At 39.3% G+C, this 22182-nt stretch overlaps 1 protein-coding gene across 3 annotated transcripts in view; it reads left to right on the top strand.

Annotated features, from left to right (window-relative positions):
• The window catches only part of LOC100563292 (cytochrome P450 2J2), a 43025-nt gene extending 20843 nt beyond the window's left edge, over positions 1 to 22182 (top strand). For 2 of the 3 annotated variants that reach the window (XM_003225478.4, XM_062976884.1), the window contains 9 exons: positions 3929 to 4030; positions 6214 to 6376; positions 10529 to 10684; positions 12633 to 12793; positions 14092 to 14265; positions 15831 to 15972; positions 19251 to 19438; positions 21689 to 21830; positions 21962 to 22182. In XM_003225478.4, the coding sequence (XP_003225526.3) occupies positions 3929 to 4030; positions 6214 to 6376; positions 10529 to 10684; positions 12633 to 12793; positions 14092 to 14265; positions 15831 to 15972; positions 19251 to 19438; positions 21689 to 21830; positions 21962 to 22152 (1419 nt within the window). In that variant the 3' untranslated portion in view covers positions 22153 to 22182. Of the gene's footprint in view, positions 1 to 692; positions 4031 to 6213; positions 6377 to 10528; positions 10685 to 12632; positions 12794 to 14091; positions 14266 to 15830; positions 15973 to 19250; positions 19439 to 21688; positions 21831 to 21961 lie in introns of those variants that run through there. The other variant, XM_016996304.2, reaches the window with a different exon arrangement.

The following is a 22182-nucleotide window of genomic DNA, read 5'->3' as shown; positions in this document are numbered from 1 at the left end:
ATCACCTTTGTTAGCAATTATATGGCATTCCCAGCCTTTCATCCTGGCCTGGGGAAATCCTTTGTTCAGAGTCATTAGCTGCCCGATTGATTCCTGTCTCAAATTTTTCTATTTTCAGAGTGCTGCTCCTTATTTACTGTTCTGACTTTGGAGTTTTTTTAATACTGGTAGCCAGATTTTATTCATTTTCATGGTTTCCTCCTTTCTGTTGAAGTTGTCCACATGCTTGTGGATTTCAGTGGCTTCTCTGTGTAGTCTGACATGATAGTTGTTGGAGTGGTCGAGCATTTCCGTGTTCTCAAATAATATATTGTGTCTAGGTTGGTTCATCAAGTGCTCTGCTAGAGAAATCACAGAAATCAGCCATATTCTATGGCAGATTCTACATCTGAATGGATCTTATAGTCGGAATGTTCTTCCTAATGTTTAAGTGGAATCTCTTTTGTTACAGTTTGAATACACTGAGTCCACATCTAGAGCAGCAGAAACATCTCCTGAGAGCCTGAGCTAGTCGAGAGTGGAAGATGCACCTGTTGCCTGGGAGTGTGGTGGAGTCTCCTTCTCGGAAGATATTTAAATAGATACTAGATGGCTATCTGTTATGAGTATGTATAGTCCAGCATGGCAGAATGGAGTTGGGCTGGCCCTTGAGGTCTCTTGCAACTCTATGATTCTATAAATTGGGGGGGGGGGAGGGGGGAGAGAGAGGGATCAACTGTATCCTTGGACATCCAGGTCTCCAATGTATCGAAAATGTTTTGAGTCTTGTGTGTCCCACAACCTCAGATAGATATTTTTCTTTTTTGAAAAACCTGCTTGGCAGTGTTATCGTTATCTTTTTTTTCTTCCCTTTGATGACTGCCCATGTTTCCTTGGACAGACAGAACAGCAACATGTACTTATTGAAGATGGTGTCTCATGTGACACGGATGCCACTGATTTATCTCACTCCTCAGTCTTTTATCTCAGTTGTCTTCAGTATTATTTGGATATCCTGTTTTCCTTCACGCCTCTTCTTCCGTACCCATAGCTGAATCAGCATTGTTATCATAATCCTTGAAGGCTTGTTTCCGATTATAATTCACCCTAACAAGCTTGCTTTCCTTCTTTTGCTTTGCCAACTTTGATGAATTTTGCTTCTCCACCTTCACAGTTCACTTTCTCTTCATAGTTTCATTTGCCTTTCTCCTCACATTGCTGACTGCACATCTGTGCTTGAGATGCCACACCATAAGAGATAAAGTATAACTTTATACTCCACGGAATTACGTGGGGATAGAGTAAGGCCACTGCATCAGAAAGCTCCAGTTGTGCAGTTTATAAATTATTAACTTGATTGTTCCCTGCCCTCCAGCATAAAATTTAATAAAACACAAAGAAGAGGAGGTGGTAGTAGCTTGAGGGAATTACGTGGGAAATGGCAACAGGCCTGCATTGATTTCTTCTTATTGTGTAACTTATAGTGACTGGATGATTTAGAACTTTATCACACAAGGCAGACAAAATAGTGTTCCTTCTCTTCTGACTCTGCCACCTCCCAACCACTTTCTCTATTTCCAGCTTCGTATAGAAACGCTTCCACATCCCTGTCACACCTCAGACTAAGTTCACCTTGCTATAGATACCCAGTCAGACACACAGATAGTCTTTTGAAGTTTTTATTAAGCAAAGCAAAATGTAAATCAAGCAAGCAATCAAAAGGTAATTCAAATTTGTAGTGAAAGAGTCAATATGTCCAAGAGATTCACAAAGTTCATAAATGTCTATTAATCCAAAAGGGCTAAGTCCATAGGTTCAAAGAGCATAGTAGGAACAATAATCCATAAGGCAAAGAATTAGTCCATTGAGTCCAAAGCACAAGATCCAAGAATCCAAGATAATCCACAAGGCGAGGAATTAGTCCATAGAGTCCAAGAACAAGGTCCCAGAATCCACGATAAACCACAAGGCAAAGAGTCCAAAGAACAAGGCCCAAAGATCCAAGAACGCTGGTTAGGTAGAACTTCCTCACAGATGAAGTGATGAAATTGCACTGACAAAGAATAGTCTGTGAAAGCATGCTTTAATAACAACTTAGGAATGCATTCCTCTTCCCACAGCTAGATTCACGTTTGCACACCAAACGCTCACTTCTACGGACCTGGGAACCCATCCAAGACAAACGGTCCTCTCTAGATAACTCTTCGTTATCTTGCACCTGATCAGAAGCTAAACCGTCATCCTTATTATTTTCCAAGGCTGAAGTCTCTCCCTCAATATTTCTCATGTCAGCTTGACCGTTATCTGTTTCTCCTGGAATCAGCAGCTCATCCTGCAACTGCATGTCTGAGCTAACCTCTGCCTCAGACTGCTGATCTTGAATCCTAAAACCAGAATCTCCAAAAACTCCTCCATCTTCATCCAGAATCTGGCCAGCCTGTGGCTGGGATACAACAATCCCCTTCCTCCATCCTCTCAAGGCCTTTGTTAACTACTTCCCAGTCTCCTGGCTGTTCTCCGATGTCATCATTGACCTCGTCTTCCCCTCGCTATGTCCACTGCCTCTGTTCCTCAACTCCTCAGCTTATCTCTGTCTCTTGCATACTCTCTGTTCCATCCCAATTCCCTTCCATTCTCTCTGCTCACTTGTTGTGACTCAACCTTTGTGTGACTCTGATGAGGATTCTGGGATGCAAGTGCATGATGATGGGATTCAGTTTCAGGATGAGATTCAAGATGAGTTTCAAGATGACTCTGATGGAAATTATGGGATTCAGGTGCAGAGTGTTCCTCCTGTGGGAGATGAAGAGCAGGGAGGCTTTCCCACAGGAAGAAATGATGTTGTTACTGATGATGGTTTTCAGGTGCAAGAAGCTGAAAGGGAGAGCAGCTGCCAGCCTCAGCCTGATAAAACTAACGAGCCCTGTGGCCTTGACGATGAGGCCGCTTCTTCTCTAGATCGGGCTAGTCGTTTGGAATTTCGGGGGTTGCGCAGAAGTCCCAGAATAGCAAATAAGAGGGAGGTCAAAGGGCAAATAAATGCCTTCATGTCATGCTATTAAAACAGTCTGCTAAGAGGGAAATCTTCGTCAAAGCAATTTCCTCACTTGAATCAAGAACCAAGTCTGCTTTCCTATATTATCTTGTATCCTGATATATTCTCGTTTCTGGGACTTTGGCTTCTTTTGAAAGGACCTTGTTTCATGCCTAATGATTCTATGGACTTGTTTCTTAGAGTCTTGTTTTTGTAACTATCTTTTGGAACTGAACTTTTATTAACTATCTTTTCCCTAATAAACTACAAAAGACTACGTTCTGTGTGCAGCCTGGTGTCTTTAGCAAGGTGAAGTTAACCTGAGGTGCGACATCACTCCTCTCTGCCCCAAGTCTTTCCCCTCCCAACTGTCTTCTTTGTGTCTTTCTCCTCTATCCTTTTGAACCCTTTGGTGCCCCCCATTGCATTGTCTTGGCATTCATCACTTTCCACTATGTTGGGAATTGTGAAATATATGTCCCGGTGTGTGGACAACGCCCCAACATCCTGCTGATGTCAAGGTATGTGCAAACGGCTGCAGGAGGCACCCCAATACCTCTGCCGCATTGTCACAGTTGGCTTCTAACGACAAGATTTTTGATCAGTGAATGCATCTATATCTATATATCTCTGTAAAACACCTCCTTACACTAATTGATATGATGCAAGAAAGCTTGCTGTTTACCTCCTTAATATGAAATATATAAACAGCTGGTAGTGGAAGAACCAGAATGAAGACAGTGGGCAGCATCTCAAAGGAAAGAAAAACATGTTGGAGTATCCTCTTCCACCTATCCAGATGTCCTAGAAAAAGGCAAGGAGAGCAAAAGCAAAGGCAGGAGAAGGATGGGAGAGTTCTGGGAAATTTTGATGACTCTGTTAGTGAGTCTCATATTCCTGCATTATGTGAAACAGCTCTGGTCCAGAAGAAACTACCCACCAGGACCACTCCAACTTCCCATCATTGGAGGAATATGGCTGATAGGAGCTGGAGTTTCTCATGACATTTTCATCAAGGTACTTCTTTTAAAATCATTGTCAGCATTTAAGTCTGAAGCTTACTGAAGGAATTTACAAATTGGGTTCTCTTCTTTTTATTATAGCAAAAATGGGCAATTACTTTCTTTCTAAAAACATTTTGGCAAAGATTTTGGCAAAAGATTCAATTGCTATAAAAATGTATCTGGGAATTGATCAGGACTTGAGCAGTAAGGTTATGTATATTGCATCCAATTCAGTTTTGAGCTTAATTTAGTAATTTCAAACTGGGATCATTTCAAGCCAAATCAATCCAGACCCAATTTAATTTAAACTAGACCCAAAATCCATATAAGAGTTTGGATCACGAGTATTTCCTGGTTAATTTACACTGGGGGAAAAACATGGCTTGAACTTTGTTTTACTATTCCACTTGTCCACATAAAATGCAATAACAGTATAATTCTTAAAGCAAATATTAATCTAGCTGCATTTCAGAGAAAGAACCCCAACTGTTTTTTATGCTTGGTATCTGTAAAATTTGTTTCTTTAAAAAATCATTTTTACAAGTTATTTTTACAAGCTGCTTTTCTTCTCTGAATCAGTTAGCTAAAATATTTTAATTCTTCACTCATTTACTTCTTGAACAAAACTTTAGTAATTTTCTTCCCACTGTGAGAAAGACTGAAAAAAACTTCACAATTTATTATTTACCACATTTTCAGATATTTTACAATATTATGTTCTGCACACACAAACAATGTTTTCTGCACAAAACAACCATATGTAAATTTTGTTTGTTTCTAACTGCAGCATTTTCTGCACAGGATATAGAATTTCTTGAATAGAAAATACATTATTTCTACACAAAATAATAATGTGAATTTTGTGTATAATGTAGGATAATTCTTCCCCAAAAGCTTTTTATATGTATTTTTTTAAACTACTCTTTCCATACTTATTGAAATTAAAGTTTACTGGAGGTGAGATGTTTTTGCATAATCAGTAATGGGCAAGGATTAAACCTAAAGAAGTAGAGAACGATGAAATGATGTTTTGGTGAGATCACCCTGTTCCTTTTACAACATTGCTTCTTAAATTGTGGGTCCGGCCCCAAATGAGGTCCCCACAAATCAATGTTGGGGTAATTCAAAAATTGGCAACAGTAAACGCTTTTCGACTCTCACCTAGGACTTCATTAGACAGAGCTGGGGACAACAAAGGAAAGCGGGGGATACTGTCCTCTTGCGGGTAGAATAGTTTTCTTTGTGTGGGATTCTGCTGTCAAGAATTCAATGACTGTATGTTGCTTAAGTCGCATTAACCGACCACCTACGCAGGGTTCCATACTTCGCACTTTAACTACACAACCGTTCAATGCTAAGGCTTCCTGCCAAATGGAACTGTAGAGGAGGGTCTACTGAATAATCCAGTACCTGCTGCAGACCAGGACTGCCATCTGTTGAGGAGTTACGAAGGTGGAGGCATTATTTTTCATTCAACTCTCGTAATAATAATCATAATAATACATTTAAGGCCTGCCTCTCCTTGCAGTTGAGGGCGGAGTACAACATTGTTAAAACAAGAAATAACACACTATTAAAATGCAAGTTACACATAGTTAAAATTCAGGTTAAAATTCACTGATAAATGTAGATAAAATTCACTAGCTTAAATTGACTAGATAGACCTGCCAGAAAAGATGAGTCATAAGTTATGTTTTAAATTTCAACAGCTCATTTAGCTGTCGGATCTCTTTGGACAGGTTCTTCCACAGTCTTTGGGCAACTGATTAAAAGGTCCTCTGGGCGACGGTCTCCAATTGGGTTTTAGCTGGTTATTGTAGCTGCCTCCCAGAAGAAATAAGTGTCCTAAAGAGTGGATTTTACAGTGGAAGGCAATCCTGTAGGTAACCTAGACCCAAACCCTGTAGGGCTTTAAAGATCAAAGCCAACATTTTGTACCTTGCCTAGTAACTAATTGACAACTAATGGAATGACTTTAATATGGATGTGATGTGCTCAGTCCTAGATGTTCCTGTAACTAATTTGGATGCAGGAATGAGATATAAAAAGGAAGTCTGGTAAAGAGAACGAATTTAGAGGGGAGATGAACCTGCTCAGAATTGGTCAAGGGGAAGAAAGCATGCAATCCATGTATTCACTTGAAATAATTTACCTTGGTTTGAACGTAGCAGTTCTCTTCTTTATTCCTGATGGCAGCTGGCAAAGCGATATGGGAATATTTACACTGTCTGGTTAGGGCAAAAGCCTATCGTAGTTTTGTCTGGATACCAAGCTGTGAAAGAAGCAATGATCGATCGCAAAGATGACTTTACAGACCGACCAGTTGCAGCCGTAATTAAAACAGCACTGGAGAACTTGGGTAAGTTGTTGGAGAAAAGAATTTATATGGGTTTTTCTTTAGCGGGACAATTGCAGAAAATCAAGGTTTTGTGAGGATAAACTCTCAGAATGTGTCAGTTATTAGAATTTTCTCAGTGTAATGGATCTAACCATTACACTCTTTTTGGTTTTGTTGAAATAGCTACATAATCATTTAACACAAAAAGAAGGAAATAATTTTATTCAAAGGTTTTGGTGAGAATAGGATAAGAAAGAGAAAGTATTTGAGAATTTGAAAGCTTTTCTGGTGCTTTTAAGAACTATACAGTGTGTTTGAAGTATCTGATGTCATTTAGAAATGGAAAGAATATTTTAAAATATGCATTAAATGGTCAAAATATATTATTGAGTATTGAAAAACTTCAAACAGAAAAACCCTAGGGTGAGGAGAATTTTTGCACTTTGAGACATAATCTGTGGTAATAATGAAAGTGGTTATTTGTGCACAAAACTGAATTTTCCATCTAGGAAACAGCATTTTCTGAAATCAAAATATTCATTCCTGCACTGAAAATGCATTTCTGCACAGGCAACAGCACATGAACAAAAATTTCTGCATTGAAATGGTATTTTACACAAAGACAATTCTGTTTCTTGTGAAGAAAAGTATGTTTAATGTTCAAAACAACCATGCATGAATTTTTCAAAATATAATTCTGAACAGCCTTTGAAAACTGTGTGGTTTTCAAAGACTTTCTTGCAGTTAGAAACAAATTGCTGAAATTACTCACTGCTATTTTTGAGAATAAATTGAGTGAAGAATTACAACTCTACAAAAGGATGTAATTCATCATTTATTTTATACTTAAAATAAGCAACACATTAACTTTGAAAATTTCACCCACTTTGGGAAAGTAAACAAAACAAAGTGTTATTATAAAGAAAACTATTGAATCTTCAAAATTGATCTGCAATTCAGAACATACTGTGCATAAAACTTGAACATAATTGATTTGCCCTGAAGACAACTTTTTTGTATGCATAGGAAACAACTTTTCTGCACAGAAAAAAATATTCTGCAAACCTCATACTCATTGGGTTGTTGTATGTCTTTCGGGCTGTGTGGCCATGTTCCAGAAGTATTCTCTCCTGACGTTTCGCCCACATCTATGGCAGGCATCCTCAGAGGTTGTGAGGTATGGATAAATTTATCCATACCTCACAACCTCTGAGGATGCCTGCCATAGATGTGGGCGAAACGTCAGGAGAGAATACTTCTGGAACATGGCCACACAGCCCGAAAGACATACAACAACCCTGTGATCCCGGCCATGAAAGCCTTCGACAACACACTCATCCTCATTGTCTGTTGAGTTGACCCTTTATTATTCTGCTTCCTCTAGGTATTATAAAACCACAGTTCTACTTTTAATATCATTCCTCTAATTCATAAACCGAACTGTTGAGATTTGCCCTCATCATTGTTGCGAACAATAATAATGAAGAAATATTATTTTCTGAAAAGAAAAGGCTGTTTCCTGAGCAGAAAATGCTGCATTTGGAGACAATGAACACAAAGTATGTGCACTATTGATTTGTACTAAATAGTAATGTTTTTACACAGGAAATAGCTTTTTCTATACAGAAAATAATATTTCTGTGAAAGAATATATTATGTAGTATGTGTATAGAGTATGTACATGTTCCCTAGCTGAATCGCTGAAGGAAAAAATAATAATAATCTCGCTTGTTAATGCAAAAAAGCAATGGGTTGACATAAGATCTTACTAGTATATATACCCGGTGTTGCCCAGTATTGGAGGGGCCACTGCCCCATTGATTTCCCTTTTTTTGTAGAGGGCCACTTCACCGAGACACAGCCAATCTAGTAACATCACAAAGGGCCACTTCACCTTGCAACAACCTTTGTGGTATAGACACACCAACAGACAGACAAGCAAACCAACAGGCATATTTGACTTTTGTATTGATGGATTACATGTATCTGTTAGGATATGTTCCAAGACTATCTGTGGATACCTGAAACTGTAGATAACTATGGATCCTAAATTTGACTATATTTGGCCCAGAAACATACCATAGAATGGAAAGACTTAAAGAGGCCCACAAACTCTTTGGGAGGAAATATATTTGGAGCACAAGTACCGTATATACTCGAGTATAAGCCGACCCGAATATAAGCCGAGGCAACTAATTTTACCACAAAAAAACTGGGAAAACATTGACTCCAGTATAAGCCGAGGGTGGTAAATTTCAGAAATAAAAATAGATACCAATAAAATTACATTAATTGAGGCATCAGTAGGTTAAATGTTTTTGAATATTTACATAAAGCTCAAATTTAAGATAAGATTGTCCAACTCTGATCAAATCATTATTCTCATCTTCTTCAATGTAAATGTGCTTAAGTATCCTTTTAATAATAATAGAGTAAAATAATACATGTAATAATAATAATAATAAATACAGGAAAATAATACAAGTAATAATAGAGTAAAATAATAAATGCAATAATAATAGTAATAAGTAGGCTTGCTCAAAAAATTCGATTTCCCCGTTTATCGTTAATAATTCGTTTGTTTTGTCGCTTTTGAAGCGATATTCGAATCGCATTATCCCGTCGTGTGGATCCCGCGGTTTCGAACCACGATAGGCAATTTTTCTGATGTCATCGTTTTTTTTCGTTAGGTAAGCAAGCATTTGCAAATCACCCAAACTTGTTTCAGTGCACTGGGGCAACCTAGCATGTTGTTTCCACCTTGTGGCCAATCGGAGAGCACGTTTAACTCAGGGGAGAGGCTTGTACATCCTGAATGAAAACTGCAGGGAGCCTCGTGGCTCATTCAGCCCGGGGATCTGGAGAGAGAGGGTTTCTTTCTCACTAGCTCATCCCTCAGTACCAGCAGAACTACTTGTAATGAGTACAGAGCAAGTAACATGAATACAACACTGGAGATAATTTCAAGAGCCACAGGTAAAAAATCACTTCTGTAGCCCTTTTATTTTCTTGCACTGCACAAATGGCTGGCTCTCTTAAGCTTATCAACGCTTGCAAAGTCTGGCAAATGGTGCAATTCCCATAATCCACACAAATAGAACTTGGGCAAAAGGGAGGCTGTATTTTTCCCTTTTATTCTCTTGCACATTAGTGCAGTAAGTGCACATTGGCTGGGTATCTTACTCCTATCAATGCTTGCAAAGTCTGGCAAACGGTGCAATTCCCATAATCCACACAAATAGAACTTGGGCAAAAGGGAGGCTGTATTTTTTCCTTTTATTTTCTTGCACATTAATGCAGTAAGTGCACATTGGCTGGGTATCTTACTCCTATCAATGCTTGCAAAGTCTGGCAAACGGTGCAATTCCCATAATCCACACAAATAGAACTTGGGCAAAAGGGAGGCTGTATTTTTCCCTTTTATTTTCTTGCACATTAGTGCAGTAAGTGCACATTGGCTGGGTATCTTACTCCCCCCCCCCCCCGGGCTGTTTTGGGCCACAGCGCATGCGCGTCCGCCATTAACGAATTACTTTTGAAACTAACGAATTTTCGTTAAATTTCGAAAATTTTTGAGGGCAAAATTCAGAAATGACATCAGAAACGAAATGCTAGCGCCCCCTACTTTTGAAGCAAATTTAGAATCAATTTTTACGTGGATCGCTCAAGCCTAGTAATAAGATCAGAGTGAAATAATAAATTAATAATAATAATAATAATAATAATAGAGTAAAATAAATGTAATAGTAGCAACAATAGAGAAAAATAATAAATGTAGTAATACCAATAATAATAGAGAAAAATTATAAATGTACCATATATTCTCGAGTATAAGCTGACCCAAATATAAGCCAACCAGGACCCTCACCTGAGTATAAGCCGAGGGGGGCTTTTTCAGTCTTAAAAAAAGGGCTGAAAAACTAGGCTTATATTCAAGTATATACAGTAAGTGAAATCCATGCTCCAAGCCATGGCTTTCACTGAAGCAGTGGACAAGGGGACCATGCTTTATCGTGTGAATTCTTAAATCTGATCAACTTTCCACTTTTCCTGTTTTAAATGAATGTCTTAAATGTATAAATACATAGCCAGTGTCAACACTAATCGTGGTATTATGGAAATGGTTTAACAAAGCCTAAACACTCATTTTGGATTGCTATTGATTCTTCGTAGGTCTGGGTATTATATTTTCAAGTGGTGATGTCTGGAAGCAGCACAGACAGTTTGCTCTAGTGACTCTGCGTAAGATGGGGATGGGAAGGCAACACCTGGAGATTCTGGTGGAAGCAGAGGCTGGCTACCTTGTGGAATATTTTGCTTCTACAAAAGGTATGTGATTCTAGGCAATAATCATAGAAGCACAGATTTGGAAGGAATATATCAACTTAACAGTAGCACTGTCTAGCCCACACTTTACTATTTCTTTACAAGAATATTATCCAGACCTTGTTAGAAGCCTTCCTGAAATTAAGATATACTACATTCACAGCATTCCCTTCATCTACCAAGCTTGGAACCCTATAAAAGAGAGATAAGGTTAGCCTTGCATGGTTTGTTCCTGAGAAACCCATGTTGACTTTTAGTTAGCATGGGGACAACATTTGTCTTCCTCCTGTCTGCTGCAACTTCTCTTGCTCCCCAGGACTTCTCAGAGAGTATTGTCCACTGTTATTAGATTACCTCTGCCAATTGTATTAATACTCTTAGAAGTAATGTTTCTGGTCCAGAAGACTTGATTTCATTTAGCTTCGCCAGACATTCCTGCCTTGCTTCTGCTTCGAAATGGGTTATATGAGTTTACACTGCCAGATAATTCAGTTCAAAGCAGATAATCTGGATTTTATATGGCCGTATAGAAGGGGTTTTAGGGCCCTTCCAGACAGCCATATAACCAAGAATATCAGGGCAGAACAACCCACAATATTTGCTTTGAACTGGGTTATCTGAGGCCCCTTCCACACAGCTGAATAAAATCTCACATTATCTGCTGTGAACTGGAATATAGGGCAATGTGGACTCTGATAACCCAGTTCAAAGCAGATAATGTGGGATTTTCTGCCTTGATATTCTGGGTTATATGGCTGTCTGGAAGGGCCCTGAGTCTACACTGCCCTATATCCCAGTTCAAAGCAGATAATATGGGATTTTATTCAGTTGGGTGGAAGAGGCCCAAGACATCAATTTTATTTTTCCCTCCTTATTGGAATGATGTGAAATTTTGCCTCCAAACTCCCATCGAACATTTATTTATTTATTTATTTATTTATTTATTTATTTATTTATTTACAGTATTTATATTCCGCCCTTCTCACCCCGAAGGGGACTCAGGGCAGATCACATTGTACACATATAAGGCAAACATTCAATGCCATATAACATAGAACAGAGACAGAGACAGACACAGAGGCAATTTAAACTTCTCCAGCTTCCAGCTTCCTGAGGGTATGCTTGATTCTGGCCACAGGGGGAGCAGCTGCTTCATCATCCACTGCAGTGGCAACTTCCTCATTCCAATGGTGGCTGGGTGATTTTTATGTTGTCGTAAATTAGCCTCCCCACATATAAGTGGTACCTAAATTTCCTACTTGATAGATGCAACTATCTTTCAGGTTGCTTAGGTCAACAACGAGCAGGGGCTTCTTTTATTTTAATTGTCAGGTGCTCACCCCGACACAGGCTGGCCTCGAACCCATGACCTCTTGGTCAGAGTGATTTATTGCAGCTGGCTGCTAACCAGCCTGCACCACAGCCCGGCCCCAATGAACGCTTTCTTCTTTTATTAATCTTGATCAAAGGATCACCCTCAGTTTTACCCGGAATTTATTGAAACCACTAATACTCTTTTTAAAAATTCAATCTGCAAATACTATATATTGATATACAGTCTTTGAAGCAAAGAAGTTGAGGGGAACTGGATGTCTGATTTTCTACTATTTCACATAATTCGCAGCATATTGTAATGATTTGAATGTTGAACAAGGGATTTTAAGAAACCAGGGTTTGAATCCCCATTCAGTCATAGAAACCCAGTCACATTCTCCCTGGCTTTGAAGAAGACAATGACGAAACCTCCTCGGACTATAGCTTGCCAAGAAAACACTAGGAGAGAGCCGCCATAAGACACCCTTGACTTGAAGGCTCATAACACCACTCAGCTTTCAAGCTCATAACAACACCACTCAGCTTTCAAGCTCCATAATGAAATCACACTGATAGCATTGTCATATCTGCTACAATAATATTAATGTGAGTGCACTGTAAATAACTTCTCTTGCAGGGCAGCCTTTTGAACCTTTTCTACCCATCACTAATGCCGTGTCCAATGTGATAAATGGTATAGCTTTTGGATCCCGATATTCCATTGACGATGAAGTGTTCCAGCAAAGGCTAGAAAACATAGATTTCATTACAAAATACGGAACTTCTATAACTGCAATTGTAAGTTACATTTTTCCTCTTTCTTATTGGGTCATTCCATTTTTGTAGGTCTCTTGACAGCATTTTGGAAAACTTTATCCTAGTGGCTCAAATAATAGATTTAGAAAAATAGGAGCAGGGCTTTAAACCTATTCTCAGAGTAGTCTTAGTTTTTTCCTCATGATCTAACCAATTTCTCCCAATTATTTGGAAGATAAAAGCATGTTTGCCAAGGTGAAGCTTTTGGAGGAAAGATGGGTATTTTTTTTGGAGATAAGAATAGCATGTTTGCCAAGGTGGAGCTTTTGGAGAAAAGATGGGTTTGCAGTGCCTTCAACAACTGAATCTTCAGACACTCAGCACTTCATATCCTGATTTTGTAAAACCTATCCAAAGCAAACAAAAAAAAATCCCACATGTCAAAATGAATAAACTCAGAATTGCAATACTTAAAAAAAAAACTAAAATGTCACACCGTACGAGGATTGAATGAAAAGTAATGCCTCCACCTTCGTAACTCCTCAGCAGATGGCAGTCCTGGTCTGCAGCAGGTCCTGGCTTGTTCAGTAGACTCTCCTCTACAGTTCCATTTGGTGGGAAGCCTTAGCATTGAGTGGTTGTGTTGTTAAAGTGCAAAGTATGGAACCCTGCGCAGTCGGTCAATGCGACTTAAGCAATGTGCAGTCACTGAATTCTTGACAGCTGAAGGGGTCACCCCAAAGGAGAGTCATCAGGGAATGCAAGCTGTTTATGGGGATTGTGTGGATGTGAGTCCTGTGCATCATTAGGTGAGTAAGTTTAAAGATGTTGAGGTGGGAACATCTGACTTGCATGACAAATGAAGAGTTGGACGTCTTGTGTCAGCAACCACCGAGTTTCACAAGCAAAAGGTTGACAGGATGATCGTCGTATCACTCAGAGAGAATTTTCAAGCATAATCAGCATTTCACAAGAACATGTGGGTCACACGATTGCTTTGCTTGGCCATCGGAAGATCTGTGCACGATGGGGACTGTGAGACGCTGGTTGTGGAAACAGAGTGTCGACTTCTTCAATGATGGCTTCAGAAAACTTGTTCATCATTGGCAGAAATGTATCCAATTGTCTGGTGATGATGTGGAAAAGTGAATAGTGGTAGTTAAAGAGCACATTCTAAGGATTATTTCTGCGTTTGATTTATTAAAATATTCCCATCCAAACCCAAGTAGCGAAGGTGGAGGCATTACTTTTCATTCAACCCTCGTAGTATCAGAAAAGCTCCATTAATCCACATGCATGATAATAATATTTTGTGGTTATTGTTTTCCTCTTTTCTGTAGTTTTATGAAACCTTGCCATGGTTGATGAACTACCTTCCTGGGCGTCACCAGAAAGCATTTGATATTATCAGGAAAGAGCTTTCTTTTGCAATGGGAGAGATAGAGAAACACAAGGATGAACAAAAATCTGAACCACAGGATATTGTGGACTATTACCAACTTCAGATGGAAAAAGTAAGTGTCCACTTTTGTATGCAAATATTGCTCATCTTTCAAACTTTCTTAGCATTGAACTGTGAGCCCATCTACAGGGGTCATATCCAGTGTCTTAATCCATTAGCCAAAACCACATTTATCCTGGAAAAATGAGTTTCATTTCACCTAATATCAGCTCTGGGCCCTTCCACATAGCCCTATATCTCAGAATATCAAGGCAGAAAATCCCACATTATCTGAGTGTGGACTCAGATAACCCAGTTCAAAGCAGATATTGTGGGATATTTTGCTTTGATATTCTGGGATATAGAGCTGTGTGGAAGGGCCCTAAGTTGGCTCTTGTGTTAGAGTTACACTGTAAGTCTTCAACTGTGTTCTCTATGAATACATAAATCTATTTGATGGGAACTGATTGGCAGCTATGTTGGACACCTGACCATGTAGGGATGCAGCAAAATGAATTAGCAGGCATTACTTGTAAAATCTGCTTTGCAACACCAGACTGTAGATATAATTCAGCCTTTGACTTTGAGTAAATTGAAATGTTACATCCAATGAGAGGTATATGGAGAATGGCAAAGACCAAGGAAACTGGTGCTTCCTTTCAGTTGTCTTTTGAGACACCCTGAATTTGTGAAGATTCACACATCTGTCAATGAAAGGGAGGTCTGCATTTCTCACGCTCTCCTGGGACCTTGTGCAGCACATAGCAATTTGCTTGTTATCCAAGAGAAAGAAGTGGACCTTTGTGATTTACCGTATTTACAGAGTCCAATGCAGGGATGGGCAAACTACGGCCTGGGGCCGGATGTGGTCCCTTGGGTGCTTACCTCAGCCTCTCCTCGTTTTCCCTGTCCTCTTGGCATAAGGACACACTGGCCTACCATGTCCTTATGCCAAAAAGATGGAGAAGAAGGCACGCAGCAGCTGAGAGTCCCCTGGATGACTCTCAGCTACCCCGTGTCTCACCCTCCTCCTGGGATAAGGATAGTGCAAGCAGCCCCATCCTAATGCCAGTGTCGCACTCCAAGGCAGCGTGAGCACTGGAAACCAAACAGAGACCAATAATCATATAATATCTTTATTAAAACAATAATAAATTCAGGAAAGAATAAGTGAGAAGGATGAGAAGGGTGTAACAAGTTTATTTTCAAATAGCTATGAGAAGGCGAACAGCCGTACATACCCCAAAAGGCTGTATCATGAAAATGGCCGTCTCAACATGTGCGTAGCAAACAAAGAATTTTATATCTCAGCTTATCTACAATTGACCAATGGCTGAGGGTCTTCCTCACCTCCCACACCTACTTGGCATAAGTGATACCAATGACCTAACTTGTTTACTATGAGCTTTCTTCTCTCCTGTATACCTGTTACTCTCTCTGATTCTGTACAGTCTGATTGCTCCTTGAAGTTGTCTAAAATTTATATGTTGAATAATAATAGTTTTTAAAATGTAAAAAAGAAAAAAAAGGAAATATTTGGTGCCTTGTTAGAAAGTCCCTGTAAAGTTCATTTGAGTTTGATGTGTGAGCTGTTATTTGTTCTAAACAATATTTCACCATTTCTACTCCCATCCACAGAGCAAGGGCAATCCTAGTTCTACCTATAATAAAAATAACTTGGCTCACTGTATTATTGACTTATTTGCTGCGGGATTGGAGACCACTGCCACTAGCTTGCAATGGGCACTACTCTTACTGGTGGCTTATCCAGATGTCCAAGGTGAGAGGAAATGAAGAAAACATGGTTTGGCTGGGTTTGTGAATTGGGTTCCTCTGTTCTTTGCCATCAGGTTGTTTGTAGTGGTGTTACTCCTGGATGAAGCAGTCAAGTCAATACAACAGCCAAGACTCTCAAGGAGTAGGATAAATCTCTGTGTGTGGAATAATACTGTATTTACATGAATCTAATGTTTTCCTTTTTTGGTTAAATTCTGTTGCCAAAATTATGCTGCGCATAAGATTAGCATAATATGGTAATCTTAGTGCTGAGCCAAGACAATAGAGGAAGCTGCTTTAGGAGCATCTGGAGCTTCTATTTGAGGGGTGACATCTGTAATTTAATTTTCATAGCGCAATGCTATGTAATCCTGGGATTTGTAGTTTGTTGGGGCATCCAAACTCTTGGGCAGAGAATGCTCAAAGTCTTGTAAAACTAAAGCCCCCATGATTCCAGAGCATGGAATCAAGGCAGTTAAAGTGAATTGATTCTGCAGGTATCTTTATTTATTTATTTATTTATTTATTTATTTATTTACAGTATTTATATTCCGCCCTTCTCACCCCGAAGGGGACTCAGGGCGGATTAGAATGAACACATATATGGCAAACATTCAATGCCAACAGACAAACAACATACAGTATAGACAGACACAGAGGCATTTAACATTTTTCCAGCTTCACGATTCCGGCCACAGGGGGAGCTGTTGCTTCACCATCCACTAGTGGCTGTACTTCCTCATTCCTTTCCTCGTGTTTTGCTGCTAGTTTTATGGTGTTGTAAATTAGTTAAATTAGCCTCCTGCATAAAGCGTACCTAAATTTCCCTACTTGACAGATGCAACTGTCTTTCGGGGCTGCATAGGTCAACAGCAAGCCGGGCTATTTAATGGTCGGGGGCTTAACCCGACCCGGGCTTTGAACTCATGACCTCACGGTCAGTAGTGATTTATTGCAGCTGGTTACTAGCCAGCTGCGCCACAGCCCGGCCCATCTTTTCCACTGCTGAAAGCTTTGGTGTTCCAACACGATTGTTTTTAAAGAAGGAAGTGTAAGAAGGCAACAACTGTAATGGCCATATTACAAAGAATGAACCTTTTGTTGATGCACATTACACTCATCAGCAAATCCTTTTTTGGTTTCAGGGTTTTGAAAATCGAGGTGCACATTAAATTTGATGGCACATTATTTGAGTAAATATGGTATGTTGATAGTAGTAGTAACCCCAGTGTTGAATGTGATAGTAGTAGTAACCCCAGTGTTGAACTCTGCACAACTGAATGTTGGATTTAATGCAAAATTCAGCCCAAAATTCAGCCTGTCTGCAATAGAACCACAGTCAGAATTCCACTTCCATGACCTTGAAAAAGAACATGGATGTTTCACATCAGATCCCATTCCCTTCTAAAATGCATGTTCAACCACTTCCATTGGGGAACTTACACATGTATAAGGCATCCAGGTATCAATGTGTTCCTTTTTCATGGCTCATATGCATTCTTCCCTGTACGGATGGCAATATCTGTTACTGAAATCCCACAGTGAGGAGATGGAGCATCACTTTACACTGATGGAGTTCCATGACAGTTGAGAGAGGCCACCTCATTATGAAACTGCAATATTGTACTACTGAATGTGGAACCCAATGTGCATCAATACCTCATGTGCAATGTATTATGTACATCCCTCCACATTCAACCATGCATAAGGTCTATCCATGCATTATTGTATCATAGGTGTAAACAACCCCATGTCTATAACCTTGAATGAAATATAATCATCAGACAAACATGCCCAACTTTCATAGCAGAACCTACAGAAGAACAAGTCACCAACAAGGTTTTCTTCAGTATGCTGACTTTGCATGGCTAACACCCTTGAAGTGATACCGTATATACTCGAGTATAAGCCGACCCAAATATAAGCCGAGGCACCTAATTTTACCACAAAAAACTGGGAAAACATTGACTCCAGTATAAGCCGAGGGTGGTAAATTTCAGAAATAAAAATAGATACCAATAAAATTACATTAATTGAGGTATCAGTAGCTTAAATGTTTTTGAATATTTACATAAAGCTCTAATTTAAAATAAGACTGTCCAGCTCTGATCAAATCATTATTCTCATCTTCTGCAATGTAAATGTGCTTATGCATCCTTTTAATAATAATAGAGTAAAATAATACATGTAATAGGAGCCCCGGTGGCGAAGTGCATTAAAGCACTGAGCTGGAGACCGAAACCCCGGGAGCGGCGTGAGCAGCCGCTGCTAGCCCCAGCTCCTGCCAAACTAGCAGTTTGAAAACATGCCAATGTGAGTAGATCAATAGGTACTGCTCCAGCAGGAAGGTAAGGGCGCTCCATGAAGTCATGCCGGCCACATGATCTTGGAGGTGTCTATGGACAACGCCGGCTCTTCGGCTTAGAAATGGAGATGAGAACCAACCCCCAGAGTCAGACATGACTGGACTTAACGTCAGGGGAAACCTTTACCTACCTAATACATGTAATAATAATAATAATAAATACAGGAAAATAATACCAGTAATAATAAATAGAGTAAAATAATAAATGCAATAATAATAATAATATCAGAATAAAATAATAAATGTATTATTAATAATAATAAAATAGTGTAAAATAAATGTAATACAGTAGTCTCACTTATCCGAGCCTCGCTTATCCAAGCCTCTTGATAATCCAAGCCATTTTTGTAGTCAATGTTTTCAATATATCGTGATATTTTGGTGCTAAATTCATAAATACAGTAATTACAACATAACATTACTGCCTATTGAACTACTTTTTCTGTCAAATTTGTTGTATAACATGAAGTTTTGGTGCTTAATTTGTGAAATCATAACTTAATTTGAAGTTTAATAGGCTTTTCCTTAATCCCTCCTTATTATCCAAGATATTCGCTTATCCAAGCTTCTGCCGGCCCGTTTAGCTTGGATAAGTGAGACTCTACTGTAGTAGCAACAATAATAGAGAAAAATAATAAATGTAATAATACCAATAATAATAGAGAAAAATAATAAATGTACCATATATCCTCGAGTATAAGCTGACCCAAATATAAGCCAACCAGGACCCTCACCCGAGTATAAGCCGGGGGGGGGGGCTTTTTCAGTCTTAAAAAGAGGGCTGAAAAACTAGGCTTATACTCGAGTATATACAGTATACGGCTATGGGACATACTCTGAGTCTTCCATAACCTGAATGATAGAGTAAGTTTCATGAGATAAAAGCTTTGTGGAAAAATGTTCTTATTTATTTTCAGATAAGGTCTACAAGGAGATAGAAGACGTTTTTGGGTCTTCCCAAACAATCCGCTACCAGGATCAGAAGAAATTGCCCTACACAAATGCAGTGATTCATGAGATCCTTCGTGCCCAATATGTGTTTCTCTTTGGGCTTCCAAGAGAATGTGTGAAGGATGTGAAGATTCGTGGTTATCTCATACCAAAGGTAGAAAGCCATGTCTCCTATATATAGATTTGTTCTCCCTCAGCCATGACGAATTCCGAGATGGAGAACAAGCATAAGTATAGATGGATATATAAATATACATGAGGAGCCTATATCTACACTGTAGAATTAATGCATTTTGACACTTTTATTGCCATGGCTCAATACTATGGAATCCAAAGAAGTTAAGACCTTGTGAAACTACAACTCCCAATTTTCTGTAATAATGTGTTATGGCAGTTACTGTTAGTGTCAAACTTCACTAATTCTGCAATGTAGATACACCCAGAGGAAAAAGAGAGAGTAAATAGATGAGAGAGTAGCAATTTCACACTTGTTAGCTTGGAAACTAATATAAACAAAATCATATCGATATAAGAAGGAAATACCTTTAAATAGACCTGATGATGATGATGATGATGATGATAATAATAACAATACCTAAATGAGATCCTGGGCAGAAAATATTTCAGGTTTAGTGAAAATTAATTATGTGGATTTTGTGTAAAATTGGTCTTGAATTCTGAATTGGCTTCCAAAACCGTGTGGATTTCCCAACTCTTTCTCACAATAGAAGGAAAACTGTTGAAATCTCTATCACTTTAAGAAGAAAATTAGTGACAATTAACATCTCTAGTAAAAAAAAAGTTCAATGGTGATATCATAAATATGGTGAAAAATTCAAGAAGTTTAAGGTGTTTTCGTCCCCAATATTTTCCACTCAATTGTTTTCAAAATCCAGAACATGTCATAGGAGATGAGTGGATGATGACATTCAGAATATAGAGAATTAAAAGGTATGAGAAGCAGCATTTTTCAAGAAACTTCTCAAGGTCTGTGAACCTAAATAACAACAACAACAAAAATCATAATATCATCCTGCTGCTGTGATAGGAAACCAGCAAAAAGGAGGAAACGGTGAGATAATTTGACATCAATGTCTCTACCATAAAAATCTGATTGGCGGCGTACACAGGAGCAAAAACCAATCAGAATGTCAGTTACGTAACAGTCTTTGGGTGCATCTGTAATGTAGAATTAATGTAGTTTGTCACCACTTTAACTTTCATAGCTCAATTTTATGAAATCCAGGAGTTGTAGTTTGGTGAGTCTCCAGTACTCATTGGTGGACAAGACTAAAGACCTTGTAAAACTGCAGCTCCCATTATTTCATAGCATTGAGCCATAGCAGTTGGTGTCAAACTGCATTTATCCTATAGTGTAGGTAAAGGTAAAGGTTTTCCCCTGACATTAAGTCCAGTCGTGTCCAACTCTGGGGGTTAGTGCTCATCTCCATTTGTAAGCTGAAGAGCCAGCATTGTCCATAGACACCTCCAAGGTCATGTGGCTGGCATGATTGTATGGCGCACAATTTCCTTCCCGCCGGAGCGGTACCTATTGATCTACTCACATTTGCATGTTTTCGAACTACTAGGTTGGCAGAAGCTGGGGCTAACAGCGAGAGCTCACCCCGCTCCCCAGATTCAAACTTTCAGTCAGCAAGTTCAGCAGCTCAGCAATTTAACCTACAGTGTAGATAAACCTTTCCTTGCCATCCTGGTGTTTTGTTTTTTTTTTCGTGTCAGGAGCAACCAGAGTTGCTTCTGGAGTGAGAGAATTGGCCGTCTGCAAGGACGTTGCCCAGGGGACGCCCGGATGTTTTGATGTTTTACCATCCTTGTGGGAGGCTTCTCTCATGTCCCCGCATGGAGCTGGAGCTGATAGAGGGAGCTCATCCACACTCTCCCTGGGTGGGATTCGAACCTGGGCAGCCTTCAGGCCAGCAACCCAACCTTCAAGTCACAAGGCTTTTATCCCCTAGGCCACCAGAGGCTTAGGGGATACCGGAGGTGTAATCTTTATATACGCCAGCTGGGATTAAATGTTTCAGCTATATTTGTCTCCATCTAAATGGAAATGATGAATTAATGTTCAACCGAGTATGAATGTTGCTTTGATTCAGCTCGAAAAAGCCTCTTTTGTCAAGTCAAGTCAACTTTATTTGTACTCCTTCCCATCTCTCCTTGAGGACTCAGGGCAGTTTTGGGATTAGGCCAAATTGTTCTAATCCCATATTACATCCAAGATTTATCCCCACCCAAAGCCATCTCATCTTTCTCTAAACGTGAACATATATACATTCAGACAGGTAAATATAGAGAAGGTCTCTATGTGTCACGTGGTGTATAGCAAATTGGAAGTATGCCTATTTGGGTGAATTCTGAATCTTGGCTCCTTGCTTCCTTTCAGGGGACTTTTATCATTCCAGATCTACGCTCCGTTCTTCTTGATTCCGAGCGATGGGAGACACCTGAACAATTCAACCCACATCATTTTCTAGACAAGGAGGGACGTTTTAGAAATAGAGAAGAATTTCTGCCATTTGGAATAGGTAAATACAGAATTGCAGTAATTCCTATTGATGTTTCTTTTGTTTGAAAGAATATGGGTGCCATAGTAGAGTAAATGATATTCAGGAACAGACTAGATTCATCCTCACTTCTTGCCTTGCTTTCTCCACAGGTGCTCGGGTGTGCCTGGGAGAGCACATGGCCAAGATGGAGCTCTTTGTTTTCTGTACTCACCTGTTGAGGATGTTCAGATTTCAGCTTCCAGAAGGAGTGAAGGAACTCAATCAAGAGCCTCTGATAGGTTTCACAATGCACCCTAAACCATATAAAATTTGTGCCATTCCCCGCTGTAGTTCATCATAAGACAAATTTACAATGCCTTTACTAATTAAT

Source organism: Anolis carolinensis, chromosome 3 (genome assembly GCF_035594765.1).
Source record: "Anolis carolinensis isolate JA03-04 chromosome 3, rAnoCar3.1.pri, whole genome shotgun sequence".
In the NCBI taxonomy this organism is placed as follows: Eukaryota; Metazoa; Chordata; class Lepidosauria; order Squamata; family Dactyloidae; genus Anolis; species Anolis carolinensis.
The sequence above is the reverse complement of the archived record's forward strand: the minus strand, read 5'-3'. Positions and strand labels throughout refer to the sequence as shown.